This window comes from Pelophylax lessonae, assembly GCF_965119305.1.
Source record: "Pelophylax lessonae genome assembly, chromosome: 1".
Classification (NCBI taxonomy): Eukaryota; Metazoa; Chordata; class Amphibia; order Anura; family Ranidae; genus Pelophylax; species Pelophylax lessonae.
The window spans coordinates 354,105,080-354,122,691 of record NC_138768.1 but is presented as its reverse complement, the minus strand read 5'-3'; the positions used below and the strand labels follow the sequence as shown (position 1 = coordinate 354,122,691).

General features: G+C 43.4%; 1 protein-coding gene across 1 annotated transcript in view; it reads right to left on the bottom strand.

Annotated features, from left to right (window-relative positions):
- RASEF (RAS and EF-hand domain containing) overlaps positions 1 to 8,443 on the bottom strand; it is a gene marked incomplete at its 3' end in the record, with an annotated part of 170,337 nt that extends 161,894 nt beyond the window's left edge. The window contains exon 1 of the mRNA XM_082245596.1: positions 7,726 to 8,443. Coding sequence (XP_082101722.1) covers positions 7,726 to 8,096 — 371 coding nt within the window. The 5' untranslated portion in view covers positions 8,097 to 8,443. The remainder of the gene's footprint in view (positions 1 to 7,725) is intronic.
- Positions 8,444 to 17,612: the final 9,169 nt, after the last annotated feature.

Here is a 17,612-nt window from a genome sequence, read left to right as displayed (position 1 = left end):
TTACGCGAATGGGAGGACCAGGATTTACTGATTTATAGGCTGCTATACCAACAGGGTGAAAACTTACGCCGATGTCGCCATAGCAATAGCAACCTGTCAGGAAGAGAGAGAGACGTGCAGTGGCCTAACTGCACAGACAGGGGATCAGGAGGTGCATGCTGGGTAGCCAGCTGCACCGAATCCCGGAAATCAAGAGAAGAGGGCTTCCGATGCCCACAGATGAGATGGAAACTGCCTGCTTCCGAGATCTGGTTAGTCTTCAAATATTTTAACACAAACGACAGGGAATATATATATGACATATTCTAAATGTTCCTGCATATGTTTAAACAAGTACGGAGGAGTGTTTAAAAAAAAGGTATTTGGGGGGACTGGAACTCCACTTTACCAACCACTAAACAACATGACAGCTGAAAGTAAAAGCCCTGGTATGGATTCAGAGGGGACCCCATGCTGTTTTTTTTTCTAAAATTTTAATTGCAGGCAATTGTTTTTTGTTTTTTTTACTTTCAGCTGTCAGCGGGGAACCCTGCTGACAGCTGATGACTCCTCAGTTGTTAAGGGCACAGTGGCTGCCATGTTGTTAACTGGTTGCTAAGGAGCGAGGGCCACCCACTTCTTTACACCCATTTCCCACATACCACATGCCCGGACCACTAATAACTGCATGCATTTAATTTATTATTTCCTTCTGTGAATTGAGTTTACGCCTGTTCATGTGGTATTTACTGAGCATTTTCAGCGTTTTGCGGTAAATACCGCAGAACAGTATAATGAATTGACAGTTACAGGATCCCATGCGATATTCAGACAAAATGTGTCCGGACACCTAAATATCGCATGCGAGTTCCTTTTGTGAATGGAGCCAAGGGGCTTTAAGTTTGGCCATAGGGAGGAATGTGATTGGCCCCAATTTTATTCTGCAGCAGGACAACAACCCCAAACATACAGCCAATGTCAGAACTATTTTCATTGCAAAGAAGAACAAGGAGTACTGGAAGTGATGGTTTGGCCCTCACAGAGCCATGATCCCAACATCATCATTCTGTCTGGGATTAAATGAAGAGACAGAAGGATATCCTTTGTCTGGTATTCCTCCTGACAATGTATGTCTGAAGTCAGTGTGAGATCTAAGGCACCTCTGCATCTGACTGCTAGTAAGTCCGTAATGGTTGAAGGATCAGCTAAAGGATGACCAGGCACAATAATGGGGACTTGTCTTTTGCCCTCAAACTTTTTTAAGTTCAGCTCCCAGAGTTCAGTTCCTCTTTAAAGTCCAACTCCACAATAGGCTTATAATCTCACAGTATACTTATTTTATGAATATAATATCCAATTGCCAATACATTAAATACATGAGTTATTTGTGGTGCCTCAAGTCAAAGTGGGATTTTAAGGGCAGGAGTAAAGGGGATAATCGGTAGTAGTGTAGTAGGTAAAATTTATTTGCAAGGTATAAATGATATAAATTATGTACAAACATTCAGGGTGAAAAAATGGGTAAAGGCCCATTGTGCCAGTGAGAGAGGAAAGGTTCAGGTGTGATAACAAGTGACAATAAAGTGACTTGAATTGATTTAGGTGATCCTGCTCTGCTGATTCTCATGTCAAATGACCGGAATAGACGCAGAGGAGGTAACCAATCGGTTAATCCGACATGTTTCGGCCAACTGCGGCCTTTATCAAGGATCTGTCACCGATTCTAAAGTAATCAAGGAGATATATGGTATCAAGTAATGGCAATTAAAGAGAACCATAATTGTAAAGCAAAAGCGCACAATATGTGAGTACATACATTTTTGATATATGTCCACTTCCTAGGATTGAGCCTTCCCGGAATTTCTCCAGGAGCTACGGGAACAATATGCTGTGAGGGTGAGATAAGTAGTTGGCTGAGTATACAAGCAAGGGGAACCAATGGTTAACTAATGAATAAAGTAATAATGATTACTTGCTGGGCAGAAAATTCTGATCCAGGGATCCAAAGTAGGATTAGATATATGTCAAAAACTTCCACATGAAGGGTATGTAAATTTATTAGAGTATGGGTGCATTTAACCATAATAATAATTTGGACTCATTTCCAGAGAAGTTTCCAGAGTGGTCCTAGGGGACTTGGTAGGAGAGATCTAAGAAAGCTCTCCTCCAAGTCTAACTTACATTTTGATGTGAAAAATAGCAGGGTCACAGCGTGAGGGCTCCGGGTCCGCCTTTTCCCTCGGTCAGAGAGAGACTGGCAGGCTCAGAGTGTTCCCCGGCCTATAAAGGCAGTCGCGCATGCGCAGTGGTTTTTTTTTTTTTTTTTTAATCCCCCCCTTTTGTGTCCAACTTTGATTGAACAATCTTGACCCAATCAGATTGTATAAATCCTACAAAATCTGAATTGACTGTGATTTATTCATAGGGTACGGACCTCCCTTCACTGACCATTCAAGTGATCAATCACTGGTGCCTGACTGTATCTCCCCCTTGCCCCCATTCCTCCTTCTCCCACAGGAATTCCTCTGCAAATATAATGCTGCTAAATTCAATAATTGTTGTTTACTCATTAGGGATTATTTTCTTTGGTTGTTATTTCATGATTATCAATATTACATCCACTTCTTAAGCCTTAACCCCAGACTCCATGAACTCCCGGCACAGGAAGCCCCGAACCCCTGTGGATCGGGGCACTTGAATCCGTATGGTCGGTCTTGCACCTTCCTTTCATCCCCTCGGGGATGATCCGGCTTCTCGCACTGTGTCGGCGGCCTTCACTGGCACGTCCGCACGGTCTCTGGGGATGCGCCTTTGCTGCACGCAAGCGCTCTCCACACCGTGCCATGGACAACACCAGACGGCGTCACGCAACGCACCACTGCGCATGCGCGACTGCCTTTATAGGCCGGGGAACACTCTGAGCCTGCCAGTCTCTCTCTGACCGAGGGAGAAGGCGGACCCGGAGCCCTCACGCTGTGACCCTGCTATTTTTCACATCAAAATGTAAGTTAGACTTGGAGGAGAGCTTTCTTAGATCTCTCCTACCAAGTCCCCTAGGACCACTCTGGAAACTTCTCTGGAAATGAGTCCAAATTATTATTATGGTTAAATGCACCCATACTCTAATAAATTTACATACCCTTGGCTACTTTATTATATTTTCACTAGATCTCAGAACCAATCATGTGGAAGTTTTTGACATATATCTAATCCTACTTTGGATCCCTGGATCAGAATTTTCTGCCCAGCAAGTAATCATTATTACTTTATTCATTAGTTAACCATTGGTTCCCCTTGCTTGTATACTCAGCCAACTACTTATCTCACCCTCACAGCATATTGTTCCCGTAGCTCCTGGAGAAATTCCGGGAAGGCTCAATCCTAGGAAGTGGACATATATCAAAAATGTATGTACTCACATATTGTGCGCTTTTGCTTTACAATTATGGTTCTCTTTAATTGCCATTACTTGATACCATATATCTCCTTGATTACTTTAGAATCGGTGACAGATCCTTGATAAAGGCCGCAGTTGGCCGAAACATGTCGGATTAACCGATTGGTTACCTCCTCTGCGTCTATTCCGGTCGTTTGACATGAGAATCAGCAGAGCAGGATCACCTAAATCAATTCAAGTCACTTTATTGTCACTTGTTATCACACCTGAACCTTTCCTCTCTCACTGGCACAATGGGCCTTTACCCATTTTTTCACCCTGAATGTTTGTACATAATTTATATCATTTATACCTTGTAAATAAATTTTACCTACTACACTACTACCGATTATCCCCTTTACTCCTGCCCTTAAAATCCCACTTTGACTTGAGGCACCACAAATACCACAAATAATTTTTGGGATGGTGGCAGACACGACTATTTAACCTCCAATGTAGATCCAAACCCAATTTTTCAACAAATACATGAGTTATAACATTCAAAAATGCAGTGAGGTCACTCTTGTCCTTAGTCTTTAAAGCCAAGTCCAAATGATTGAAGGGGGTGCCTAATGTCATTTTTTGCAAATCTGGACTAAAATTAATTTCCTATGATAGGGAATCATTGGTCATTGGCTCTCCTCTGTCACTGTCCAAATAGCCAGTCAAAGATACAGCTGGCGCCAGAGATTGACTAGAAGTCAGGGTGGGTAGAACTTGCAACCAGTATGGAGAAAGGAGGGTGTGACGGAATCCGGACACCGCAACTGGGTATCTCTGCCAAGAACCTGCTTCCTAAGCCCTGGAACACGGGATCAGTGAATCTGGCTATAGTTACCCCAAGAACTCCACAGTACAAGTTTTGGAGTCAACCAGAATCAAACTGTTTATTCAAACACAAAGCACAAGGAGATGAACACTTCTGGGACAACCCCTCCCCCTTAGTCAATCCACACAAACATACATATCCCATAATAAGCTTACTCAAGGCAGACAGGAACAACAGAACAATGGAATGCAGGTATTCAACAATAACAAACCCCCACCCCACTAGCAAGGGTCTGAAGCACTTTTGCAATATCCTAGCAATCTGCAATATATCTTCATATATTTCCTGAGGGACACCTTTCAGAAATATCATTGTCCCAAGTGAAAGAGGCCCTTCACTCTTTCAACACAAACCACACATATGGAGCCCAGGATAACCGGGGTAACACGAAAGGCTGAGTCCAGTGTGGTTGTACAGCGAGTCTGATTAGTGCAGACCCGACTGGGGTTCTTGGTCACCCTGTGCCTCTAATAGACACAGGGTGACTTACACATAGGAAGAACTGGGGAAGCTGGACAAGTAGTCTCCCAACCTCCCTAAAGCAATCTGGGTTCCACAAGCCCCCCCCCCCCCAACCAAAGTGACTCACGTCACAGAGGGAAATACATCTAATTGTATTAATCACTCCCACACTTCAAGTCATATTGATGTGGTTACATCAGCCCAGATGATGTAAATACTACACGGAAGCATTGAGGAGACCGGTGCAATACATACAACATAGGTGTCTGGTTCCCTGCACAAGAACTTCACACATAAAAGCCTCTGGAGAGGAACTTAACCACATGATAACTCAGTAATGCTGTAATTACCTGGATAAACTGGTAATATACTGTATGTAATTCATCCATGCTAAAATTTATTTTTGCATGACATTTGGCTCTAAAGTGTATTTATTTTTTAGTTTAGTTTTGAAGAGTGTGGAGAAGTGTTAACACCCCTGCCTGATTTTATTGCTTTCAGTGCCCCCTCTAAAGAAAGGCATCCATTCTATTTGTATTAGTGACCATTGTTATGGCATACAAAATAATGGGACATTCAATATGTAACAGCTGTAACTGCAACAGGCAGTGATGATAGAAAATCTTTCAATGGGATAGCCTTTTGGAAGTTCAAACCATTTCTTACTCTATTCAAAAGAAAAAGGTTTTGGCAAGAAACATCCTTTAACGCTTGTATCACTATAAAGCAGCCTTTCTTGAGTAGGGTTGCTTAGAACCTTAGGGTTCCTCAGAGGTTGCTTTTCTGCCCCCCAGATAAGTAACCAGTGAAACCAATGATGTATTTAGATATTGGTAAGGAGGGCATTTCCCGCTGACCACCAAATTAAGGAGCATTCTAACCACTGACCACCAAAGTAAGGAACATTCTTCCCACTGACCACAGAGGTAAGGAGGGCATTTTTGCCACTGATCACCAAAGTAAGGAGGGCATTCTTCCCACTTACCACCAAAGTAAGCAGGGCATTCTTCCCACTTACCACCAAAGTAAGGAGGGCATTCTTCCCACTTACCACCAAAGTAAGGAGGGCATTCTTCCCACTTACCACCAAAGTAAGCAGGGCATTCTTCCCACGGACCACCAAAGTAAGAAGGGCATTTATCCTACTGACCTCCAAAGTAAGGAGGGCAATTTTGCTACTGTCCTCCAAATTAAGAGGGGCTTTTTTCCCACTGACCACCAAAGTAAGAAGCATTCTTTCACTGGCCACCACTGTAAGGAGCATTCTTCCCAATGACCACCAATATAAGAAGCATTCTGCCCACTGGCCACAAAAGGAACATTCTTCCCACTGACCACCAAAGTAAAGAGCATTCTTCCCACTGACTACCCAAGTAAGGAGCATTATTTCTACTGACTGCAAAGTAAGAAACATTCTTCCCACTGAACGACAAGGTAAACATTCTTCCTGCTGACTACCAAGGTAGGGAGCACTTAAGACAATATAAGGTTCATTTTACTCACTGACCCTTAAATTAAATAGCATTCATCCCACTATTTACCCAAGTAAGGGGGCATTCTTCCCACTGGCTACAAAAGGAACATTCTTCCCACTGACAACCAAAGTAAAGAGCATTCTTCCCACTGACTACCCAAGTAAGGAGTATTCTTCCCACTGGCCACAAAAGGAACATTCTTCCCACTGACCACCAAAGAGCATTCTTCCAACTGACTGCAAAGTAAGAAACATTCTTTCCACTGAACAAAGTTAGGAGAACTCTTTCTATACTGAACAGCAAGGTAAAAATTCTTCCTGCTGACTACCAAGGTAAGGAGCACCAAGGACAATTTAAGGGACATTTTTCCCACTGACCATCAAAATAACATGCATTATTTTCACTAACTGCCAATGTAATGCGTAGTCTTCCCACTGACCACCAAAGTAAGAAGCATTCTTCCCACTGGCCACAAAATGAACCTTCTTCCCACTGACCACCAAAGTAAAGAACATTCTTCACACTGACTACCCAAGTAAGGAGCATTATTTCCACTAACTGCAAACTAAGAAACATTCTTCCCACTAAACAGCAAGGTAAACATTCTTCCTGCTGACTACCAAGGTAAGGAGCACTCAGGAAAATGGAAGGTGCACTTTACCCATTGACCATCAAAGTAAAGAACATTCTTCCCACTGACTGCAAAGTAAGAAACATTTTTCCCACTGAACACAAAGTTAGGAGAATTCTTCCTATACTGAACAGCAAGGTAAAACATTCTTCCTTCTGACTACCAAGGTAAGGAGCACTGAGGGCAATGTAAGGTGCATTTTACCCATTGACCATCAAAATAAAGAACATTCTTCCCACTGAACACAAAGTTAGGAGAATTCTTCCTATACTGAACAGCAAGGTAAACATTCTTCCTTCTGACTACTAAGGTAAGGAGCACTGTGAGGACAATGTAAGGGGCATTTTTCCCACCAACCATCAAAATAAAGTGCATTATTTTCACTAACTGGGAATGTAATGGGATTCTTCTCACTGACCATCAAAATAAAGTGCATTATTTTCACTAACTGGCAATGTAATGGGATTCTTTCCACTGACCACCAAAGTAAGGTGCATTCTTTTCGCTAAACACCAATGTAATGAGCATTCTTCCCACCGGCCACCAAAAGGAACATTCTTCCCACTCACCACCATGCTAATGTACCCAGAGCTGTAGATAAATGATTTATTGTCAGAGGTTCCTGGAGACCTGAAATTATTTCACAGGTTCTTTCATATTAGAAGGGTTGAGAAAGGCTGCTGTAGAGGGAAAGGGAGAATTAAGGTGCATAGAAAGAAACATATGTGTCCAATATATATCCTTCCAACTCAGAAACTGTGGCAGCTGATCCTGAAATTGCCCATAATTTCACAAACCCTAAACTTAAAGAGTTAATCCTGGGGGTTCCAACACCAAAACCTGCTATTATGTCTGCCTATCTGTGGCAGTCCCCATGCTGGAGAGTGTGAAAGAGAAAACAGCTGTTACTGACCTGGGAATGTAGTTGGACTCCTCACCCAGACGCAGCTGGAAGTCCTTCCATGCGGGACTAAAGTTCTCCTCCTCATGGTGCTCCTCACTTGCACTCATTTGGGTAACCTTTTGGGAAGTAGCAGGGTCCCGGCTTCCATCATCCACCTGAAGCCCCTTACCTCCTCTGAAGCCCATGACAAAATCCTCAAAGGTGATAGCACCGTCTCTGTCAGTGTCCAGACGCCTGAAGATGTTCTCCACCTCCGCGGGGCTCACCTTCAGCTCCGCACACAGGTCGGAGAAGTCCCCCCTTCCCAGGCGGCCAGAACGCTTGGCATCAAAGGAGAGGAAGAGGGCGCGGAGCCTGGACAACTTTCCCTCTTCTTCCATCCGAGAGCTCCCAGGACAAGTCCAGTTCTTGTAGTACTGAAAGGGGAAGTATGGATAGGTCCAGTGCCTGGTAGAACCTGGGATGGTCAGTGATCGCTCAGCAGACAGGTGCGCTCCAGGAACAGGACGGTGATGTGCAGACGTGGCCAGCTGCAGACGACTAACACAAAGCTAACACAAAGCCGACTCGTCCGCAGTCCTAGCTGACCGCACAGGGGTTGCGCTGTGTCTTCTGCTTCCTAGGGAGGTCTTCTCACATGTCCCACCGCTCAGGTGTGCAGGAGATCAGGTGAGCTTCTCATTGTGGGCTCCCCTCTCCCCAGCAATGCCGGGCGGACTGTGCTGGCTCCTGCATCAGTAGGAGGGAGAAGGTGGACGGGGTGGGTCTACACTGCTCACCTGTCATACACAATACTAACAGCTTACTGAAGGAATCTTCCACTGTACACCAGAATTCTTCACTTCTTTCTGAAAATGCTGCTTGCCTGGCTCTGTCCTGCTGATCCAGTGCCCCCAATGCATTCTGAGTCAGGGATCAAGGAAGATAGGCACATGGAGAATAAGCACTGGTTTCTACAAGAACATGTATTTCGTGTTTTATGCAAAAAATAAAAAAGTCGCATGACAATTTATTACAGCAGTAACCAATTCTCACCCAGGTCAATTCTGACATTTCTCTCCTATACCTGTAAATATCAGTATTGTTTTGCTAGAAAATTATATAGAACTCTCAAACATTATATATATATTTTTTTAGCAAAGACCCTAGAGAATAAAAAGGCAGTCGTTGCAACTTTTTATGTCACACACTATTTGCGAAGTGATTTTTCAAAAGCAATTTAAAAAATAACAAATAAAAAAATTACGCTTAAAGTGGTTGTAATTGTATACCCACGTTTATGACTTTTACCTATAGGTAAGCCTTTATTAACCACTTTACCACCGGAGAATTTTGCTGTCTTACATCCAGGCCACTTTTGCAATTTGACACCGTGCGACTTTAACTGACAACTGCGCAGTCATTCAACGCCGTATTATTATGTATATATATATATATATATATATATATATATATATATATATACCAAAGTCATGTACCCAAACGAAATTTTACGTCCTTTTTTTCCCACAAACAGAGCTTTCTTTTGGTGGTATTTGATCACCTCTGCGCTTTTTATTTTTTGCGATATTAATAAAAATATGCGAAAATTTTGAAAAAATAACAATATTTTTCTACTTTGACAGTTAAAAAATATCCAATATATTCAATTTTTGTCATATATTTAGGCCAAAATGTATTTAGCTACATGTCTTTGACAAAAAAAATTCTCAATGAGCGTATTTTTAACCACTTTATGACTGGAAGGTTTTACCCCATTCCTGACCAGGCCAAATTTTGTGATTCGGCACTGCGTTATTTTAACGGACAATTGCGCGGACGTGCAATGCTGTACCCAAATTAATTAATTTATGTCCTTTTTTTCCCCACAAATAGAGCTTTCTTTTGGTGGTATTTGATCACCTGTGCGATTTTTACTTTTTGCGCTATAAACAAAAAAAAGAGCGACAATTTTGAAAAAAATAACAATATTTTTCACATTTTTTTTTATGTGAAATTCCCCCCCCAAAAAAATGTAAAAATCTAAATTTTTTTATCATTTTCGGCCAATTTGTTTTCTGCTACATATTTTTGGTAAAAAAAATCACAATAAGCGTATTTTGATTGGTCTGCGCAAAAGTTATTGCGTTTACTAACTAAGGGAAAGATTTCTGTCATTTTTGGTGTTTTTTTTTTAACGAGTAATGGCGGCGATCTGCGATTTTTTTTGCGGGACTGCGACATTGCGGCGGACAGATCGGACCCTTGACTGACATTTTTGACACTTTTGGGGGTACCAGTGACATTACTACAGTAATCAGTGCTATACATATGCACTGTTACTGTAAAAATGACACTGGCATGGAAGGGGTTAATTTTATTGGAGAGGGAGGGGTTAATGTATGCCTGGTGCTTACTAACATGTGTGGGGGGAGGTGACTGAGTGACACAGGCACAGATCGCACGTTCAGCTATGCTGAACCCTGCAATCTGACCCTGCCTGTCACTTAGGAGATCCACCCGCTTTGTTTACACAAGCGGGCGGATTTCCACACTAGATCCCCGACAATCGGGGAAGAGCAGCAGTGATCACCGCCGCTCCTCCCCGGCCCGACTCCCGCTGTGACTGAATACAGCGGGAGCGAGCCTCCGGCGAGAGAGGGGAATGTCTGGTGACGTAGGTCTACTTCGCCAGGCGATAACGAGCCACTTTGCCGCAGTACAGTCAACGTGACTGGTCGGCAAGTGGTTAAGGCTTTCCTATAGGTACTGTAAATATCTCCTAAACTTCGGCATCATCGGCGCATGCGCTCTGAAGAAACGGCCACTCGTGTTGTTACTTCAAAGCCCTGTGCCGTGACCGGCGGCTCCTGCGCGCATGCACGGGAGTGACGTCACGCGGCTCCGGCCAGTAATACAGTCGAAGTCTGCAGACCCGGATGGAAGACGGGCGAAGATAGATACCGCCGGCAGTGGGGACAACGCGGGGTTCGTTGCAGGTAAGTGTCACATAATGTGCATCGCATACCAGCACATTATGCATTTATTTTGCAGGGGAAAAAAGAAAGAGTTTACTTCCTCTTTAAAGTGGAAGTTCAGACAAAACCTAATTAACGCTAAACTTGCTCTCTGACACATACTAAACCTAATCTATCTAACCCTGTAAAGCAAAAATGCAAAAATCGCTATACTTACCTATTCTGCAGCCAAACCAGTCCAGTCCCAGCATTAGCTGTCAGAGGCGGCTTCAACGTGGAGGCGTGCCGGAGAGGCAGCCGACAACAGAAGCCCCACTGTAATTCTATAGGTGACGTCATTTCCTAGGCATTTCACAGCCATTGTCGGTCCCCTCCTGCACACAGCTTCCACCGCTGGAGTTGGAGGCAGAATAGGTAAGTACAGCAATTTTTGCTTTACAGGGCTAGATAGAATAGGTTTAGAATTTGGCACAGAGCACGTTTAGTGTTAGTTTTTGCCTGGACTTACACTTTAATGAATTTTAATGCAAAAAAACAGTATATTGTATAACCCAATTTTCTGGCTAAAATATAAAAGATGATGTTACGCCAAGTAAATAGATACCCAACATGTCACGCTTTAAAATTGTGCACGCTCGTGGAATGGCGCCAAACTACAGAGTGTAAAAATCTCCATAGGCGACATTTTAAACATTTTTAAAGGTTACCAGTTTAGAGTTACAGAGGAGCTTTATAATTTTTTCCCTTGTGATAGAAATAATGCATTTTTCTGGAGACATCTGGGGTCTATAAGACCCCAGATATCTACTCTACCCTGGAAAGCATGAGATCTGCCAGAGCCTTCCAGGATTAGAAACATGGCAGCTCTGTGGTAACCCACCACCACCGGGTTGGATCTCAGGCTCTCCGATCACATGGGTCAAACCAAATTTGGAGATGGGAGACGGGGGATGGACGTCCTCCCTTTCCACTGCCTATAAAAGCACTATTCCTCCTACTGACACCAAGGATGGGGCACAATACCTCTCAATGACATCAATTATGGGGCACTATTCCTCCCAATGACAACAATAGTACACTATTCTTTTCACTAACACCAATGAGGGGCACTATTCTTTCTACTGACATCAACAATGGCATTGTTTACTACCACTGACATGAGGACATTTTCTACACCCAAAGGCCACAGTCCGGCCCTCCTGTCTAAAGGACAGTCCACTGGCCCTTTGTTTAGAAAGTTTGGAGACCCCTGCAATAGTGGGAGTGTATGGCATCTGGCAGTTTAAAGGTGAACGTATTTGTTTATTATCCAAAGAAAAGCAAACTCATAAAATGAATAGTTTTAAACTGAAATTACCGGTCTTCTATTTCTTTATTGGCCGAGACTCGCGTTGTTCAAGCCACACCCACAGTGATATCATTCAAAACCTATACGCAGTGATTTCACAGAAATACAACTAGGATACACTCCATAAGCTACCTGCCAGTGGAAAACCTAGGATATCTGACACCCAGGGGGTGATAATTTTTCTAATCCCCTCCCCCCCCCCCATCTGTTTTCACAATCATCACTGTGACAAATTGTGGGCTAAAAAATGCATAGTTGAAAAAAAAACCTAGGCCTATTACTCCTATACATAGCAAACATATGCCACAGACCATTTATCTACAAGTATGCTTTACCCACTTAAGCCCCGGAGGGTTTCATCCTCTTCATCACCAGGTCATTTTTTGCTATTCAGCACTGTGCTACTTAAGCTGGCAAATGCATGATCATGCAACACTGAACCTAAGAGCCGGTTCACATTAGCGCGACACGACTCGTTACTACTTCAGGGGCGACTTGTGCATTCCCATGCACCACCACTTCGGAGCGACTTGCAGGGACTTCACATAATGGAAGTCTATGCAAGTCGCTCCGAGGTCGCCCGAAGTAGTACAGGACCCTTTTTCTAAGTCGGAGCGACTTGTGTCACTCCTATTAGAAAGGGTCCTGTAGCGGTCAATGGATCGCAAGGGAGCGCAACCTGTCAGGCTGACAAGTCGCGCTAGTGTGAATGGGCTCTAAATGAAATCTATATAATTGTTTTATAAACAAATAGAGCTTTCTTTTAGAGCCGGTTCACATAGGAGAGACCCGACTTGCCGGGGCGACCTGTGAGGTCGCGGTGCACAGCGCGCACCGCGACCTCGGAGCGGCGTGCACAGACTTCATATCATTGAAGTCAATGCAGGTCGCTCCTGGTCGCCCCAATGTAGTACAGGACCCTTTTTCTAAGTCGGAGCGACTTGTGTCACTCCTATTAGAACGGGTCCTGTGCTAATCGATGGCAGGCGACCCACGGCGACTTGTCAGGCGACCAGGTCGTCTGACAAGTCGCCCCAGTGTGAACCGGCTCTCAGTGGTATTTGATCACCACTAGGTTTTTAATTTTTTTTTACAATAAAAAGGAAAAATGACTGAAATTTTAAAAAACAAAACCCTGATATTTTCTACTTTCTATTATAAAGCATATCTAATAAAATCTAATTTCTTCATAAATTTGGGCCAAAATGTATTCTGCTACATATCATTGGTAAAAAAAAAAAAAAAAAAAAAATCCCAATTAGTGTATATTACTAATGGCCTATTCCATTTTCAGTACAAATACCCTCCAAATTACACCTTTTTGGAAAGTAGACAGTCTGAGGCATGGTAGTAAGAGGCATGGTGAGTTTTTTGAACTTCAAAATTTTTTTTCACAATTTTTGGGAAAATCAAACAAATAAAAAAAATTAGGTTTTGTTTTTTTCACAATTTGTTTTTCACACTCTGTCTCCAGTGCAGTACAGCTTTATTGTATGACTGGTGTGACAGTGATCAGGGATACTGACTGGTAAAAGTATGTAAAAGAAAAAAAAAATAAATAATTTTTTGTTCAATTTTATAAACATTTTTATTTTATGTTTTACTTTTTTTGTACATCCTGTTATCAGAGTAGTTCAGTGTCACCATAGTAAATGTACTGGGGGCGGTCTAGAAATAGTTAAAACTTAAGTGCAGTCAAAATAAAAAAAAAAAACATAAAGATTAGCAGCATAGAGAGAGTTAGAAACATAACTTAAAGTCAGTAGGATGTGTCCCTTGTGTTGATACCTCTTCTTTTAGTTGAAATCCTCCTTCCATTACATACAGTATCTCACAAAAGTGAGTACACCCCTCACATTTTTGTAAATATTTTATTCTATCTTTTCATGTGACAACACTGAAGAAATGACACTTTGTTACAATGTAAAGTAGTGAGTGTACAGCTTGTATAACAGTGTAAATTTGATGTCCCCTCGAAATAACTCAACACACAGCTATTAATGTCTAAACTGCTGGCAACAAAAGTGAGTACACCTCTAAGTGTCCAAATTGGGCCCAAAGTGTCAATATTTTGTGTGGCCACCATTATTTTCCAGCACTGCCTTAACCCTCTTGGGCATGGAGTTCACCAGAGCTTCACAGGTTGCCACTGGAGTTGTCTTCCACTCCTCCATGATGACATCACGGAGCTGCTGGATGTTAGAGACCTTGCGCTCCTCCACCTTCCATTTGAGGATTCCCCACAGATGCTCAATAGGGTTTAGGTCTGGAGACACGCTTGGCCAGTCCATCACCTTTATCCTCAGCTTCTTTAGCAAGGCAGTGGTTGTCTTGGAGGTGTGTTTGGGGTTGTTATCATGTTGGAATACTGCCCTGGGGCCCAGTCTCTGATGGGAGGGGTTCATGCTCTGCTTCAGTATGTCACAGTACATGTTGGCATTCATGGTTCCCTCAATGAACTGTAGCTCCCCAATGCCAGCATCACTCATGCAGCCCAAGACCATGACACTCCCACCACCATGCATTGTTGGGTCTGGTGTCTCATCTTCCTCTTGATAATACTCTACAGATTATCTATAGGGTTTAGGTCAAACTAGCATGCAAAAAAAAATAAAAAAATAAAACGGCAATCATTCGTCCAATATTCTTACGGTATTTTTAGCTTTAGCCAGTGTGACGGCTAGAGGAAGAAGGCTTTTTACACGCAGCAGGATTTTACCTTTCCCAAGCTTGACAAAGCCTTCCTAAGGCTCACTCATAAATGCCACAACCACAATACATGATTGCATTTTGATATCATGTGCAGAGATTTCCCAGCATGTTGAAAAATGTATAGAATTGATTAAGGATCATTGCCTTACCAGGGGAGCAACCTTTACTGCACAAATGGCAAAATAAACATCTGTCAGCTAAAGTACAGCAGGATTAGTAATCATGTTATGAGTGAGCTGATGCCTCCTTGTAAGAGATCTGTCAACATATGGCATATAAAAATCTTCAAGATGCCATTTTTGTTGTGCAAATATCTCACTGGTTTCTATTGGCAACACCCCCACTTTTTCTTTTCAGCACTTATTGTGACTCAGCTTAGCTATGTAATGATCCTTCACATAATTTTTCTAGTTAAACTTTGCATTAATCTTTACTTAGAAAATATTTTTATTTTAATTTGGCAATTTACGCTATATTACCAAAAGTATTGGGACGCATGCACATGAACTTCAATGGCATCCCAGTCTTAGTCCGTAGGGTTCAATATTGAGTTGGCCCACCCTTTGCAGCTATGACAGCTTAAACTCTTTTTGGAAGGCTGTCCACAAGGTTTAGGAGTGTGTCTATGGGAATTTTTGACCATTCTTCCAGAAGTGCATTTGTGAGGTCAGGCACTGATGTTGGATGAGAAGACCTGGCTCGCAGTCTCCGCTCTAATTCATCCTAAGGTTGAGGGTTGAGGTCAGGGCTCTGTGCAGGCCAGTCAAGTTCCTCCACCCCAAATACTTTTAATAATATAGTGCATATATATATATATATATATATATATATATATATACTGTACAATGTATATATATATATATATATAAATACAGTGGGTACGGAAAGTATTCAGACCCCCTTAAATTTTTCACTCTTTGTTATATTGCAGCCATTTGCTAAAATCATTTAAGTTCATTCTTCTTCCTCATGAATGTACACATACCGTATATACTCGAGTATAAGCCGACCCGAGTATAAGCCGAGACCCCTACTTTTACCACAAAAAGATGGGAAAAATCATTGACTCGAGTATAAGCCTAGGGTGAGAATGCAGGGCGGCGGGCATGGTGCAGGAGAATGCAGGGTACTGGCATGGTGCAGGAGAATGCAGGATACTGGCATGGTGCAGGAGAATGCAGGGTGACTGGCATGGTGCAGGAGAATGCAGGGTGACTGGCATGGTGCAGGAGAATGCAGGGTGACTGGCATAGTGCAGGAGAATGCAGGGTACTGGCATGGTGCAGGAGAATGCAGGGCACTGGCATGGTACAGGAGAATGCAGGATACTGGCATGGTGCAGGAGAATGCAGGGTGACTGGCATGGTGCAGGAGAATGCAGGGTGACTGGCATGGTGCAGGAGAATGCAGGGTGACTGGCATAGTGCAGGAGAATGCAGGGTACTGGCATGGTGCAGGAGAATGCAGGGTGACTGGCATGGTGCAGGAGATTGCAGGGTGACTGGCATGGTGCAGGAGATTGCAGGGTACTGGCATGGTGCAGGAGATTGCAGGGTACTGGCATGGTGCAGGAGATTGCAGGGTACTGGCATGGTGCAGGAGATTGCAGGGTACTGGCATGGTGCAGGAGATTGCAGGGTACTGGCATGGTACTAGAGGATCCGGGGTTGTGGGCATACTACAGGAGATGCAGTGCTGTGGACATGGTACATGTGGACCATGCCCGCAGCACTGCATCCCTCGTAGTGTGCCCGCAGCCCATGGCAGGTAGTGAAGCTGTTTCACTTACCTGTTCCAGAGGCGCCTTCATTTTAAAAATGGCGCCGCCCGGCGCCGACACGTCATTGCGCACGCGCCGCCGCCGCTCGTATACTTTCGGCTATTCCCGGCCTCTCCCGAGCGGCGCCGGGAATAGCCGAAATTACACGAGCGGCGGCGGCGCGTGCGAGGTAACATGTATGCGACGGGCGGCGCCATTTTTAAACCTTAAACCCGTCGGAGAGGACATTTTTTTCCTTGACTCGAGTATAAGCCGAGGGGGACGTTTTCAGCACAAAAAAATGTGCTGAAAAACTCGGCTTATACTCGAGTATATACGGTAGTACCCCATACTGACAGAAAAACACAGAATTGTTGACATTGTTGCAGATTTATTAAAAACTGAAATATCACATGGTCCTAAGTATTCAGACCCTTTGCTCAGTATTTAGTAGAAGCCCCCTTTTGATCTAATACAGCCAGGAGTCTTTTTGGGAAAGATGCAACAAGTCTTTCACACCTGGATTTGGGGATCCTCTGCCATTCCTCCTTGCAGATCCTCTCCAGTTCTGTCAGGTTGGATGGTAAACGTTGGTGGACAGCCATTTTTAGGTCTCTCCAGAAATGCTCAATTGGGTTTAAGTCAGGGCTCTGGCTGGGCCATTCAAGAACAGTCACGGAGTTGTTGTGAAGCCACTCCTTCGTTATTTTAGCTGTGTGCTTAGGGTCATTGTCTTGTTGGAAGGTAAACCTTCGGCCCAGTCTGAGGTCCAGAGCACTCTGGAGAAGGTTTTTGTCCAGGATATCCCTGTACTTGGCCGCATTCATCTTTCCCTCCATTGCAACCAGTCGTCCTGTCCCTGCAGCTGAAAAACACCCCCACAGCATGATGCTGCCACCACCATGCTTCACTGTTGGGACTGTATTGGACAGGTGATGAGCAGTTTTCTCCACACATACCGCTTAGAATTAAGGCTAAATGATTTTAGCAAATGGCTGCAATATAACAAAGAGTGAAAAATTTAAGGGGGTCTGAATACTTTCCGTACCCACTGTATATATATATATATATACAGTATCTCACAAAAGTGAGTACACCCCTCACATTTTTGTAAATATTT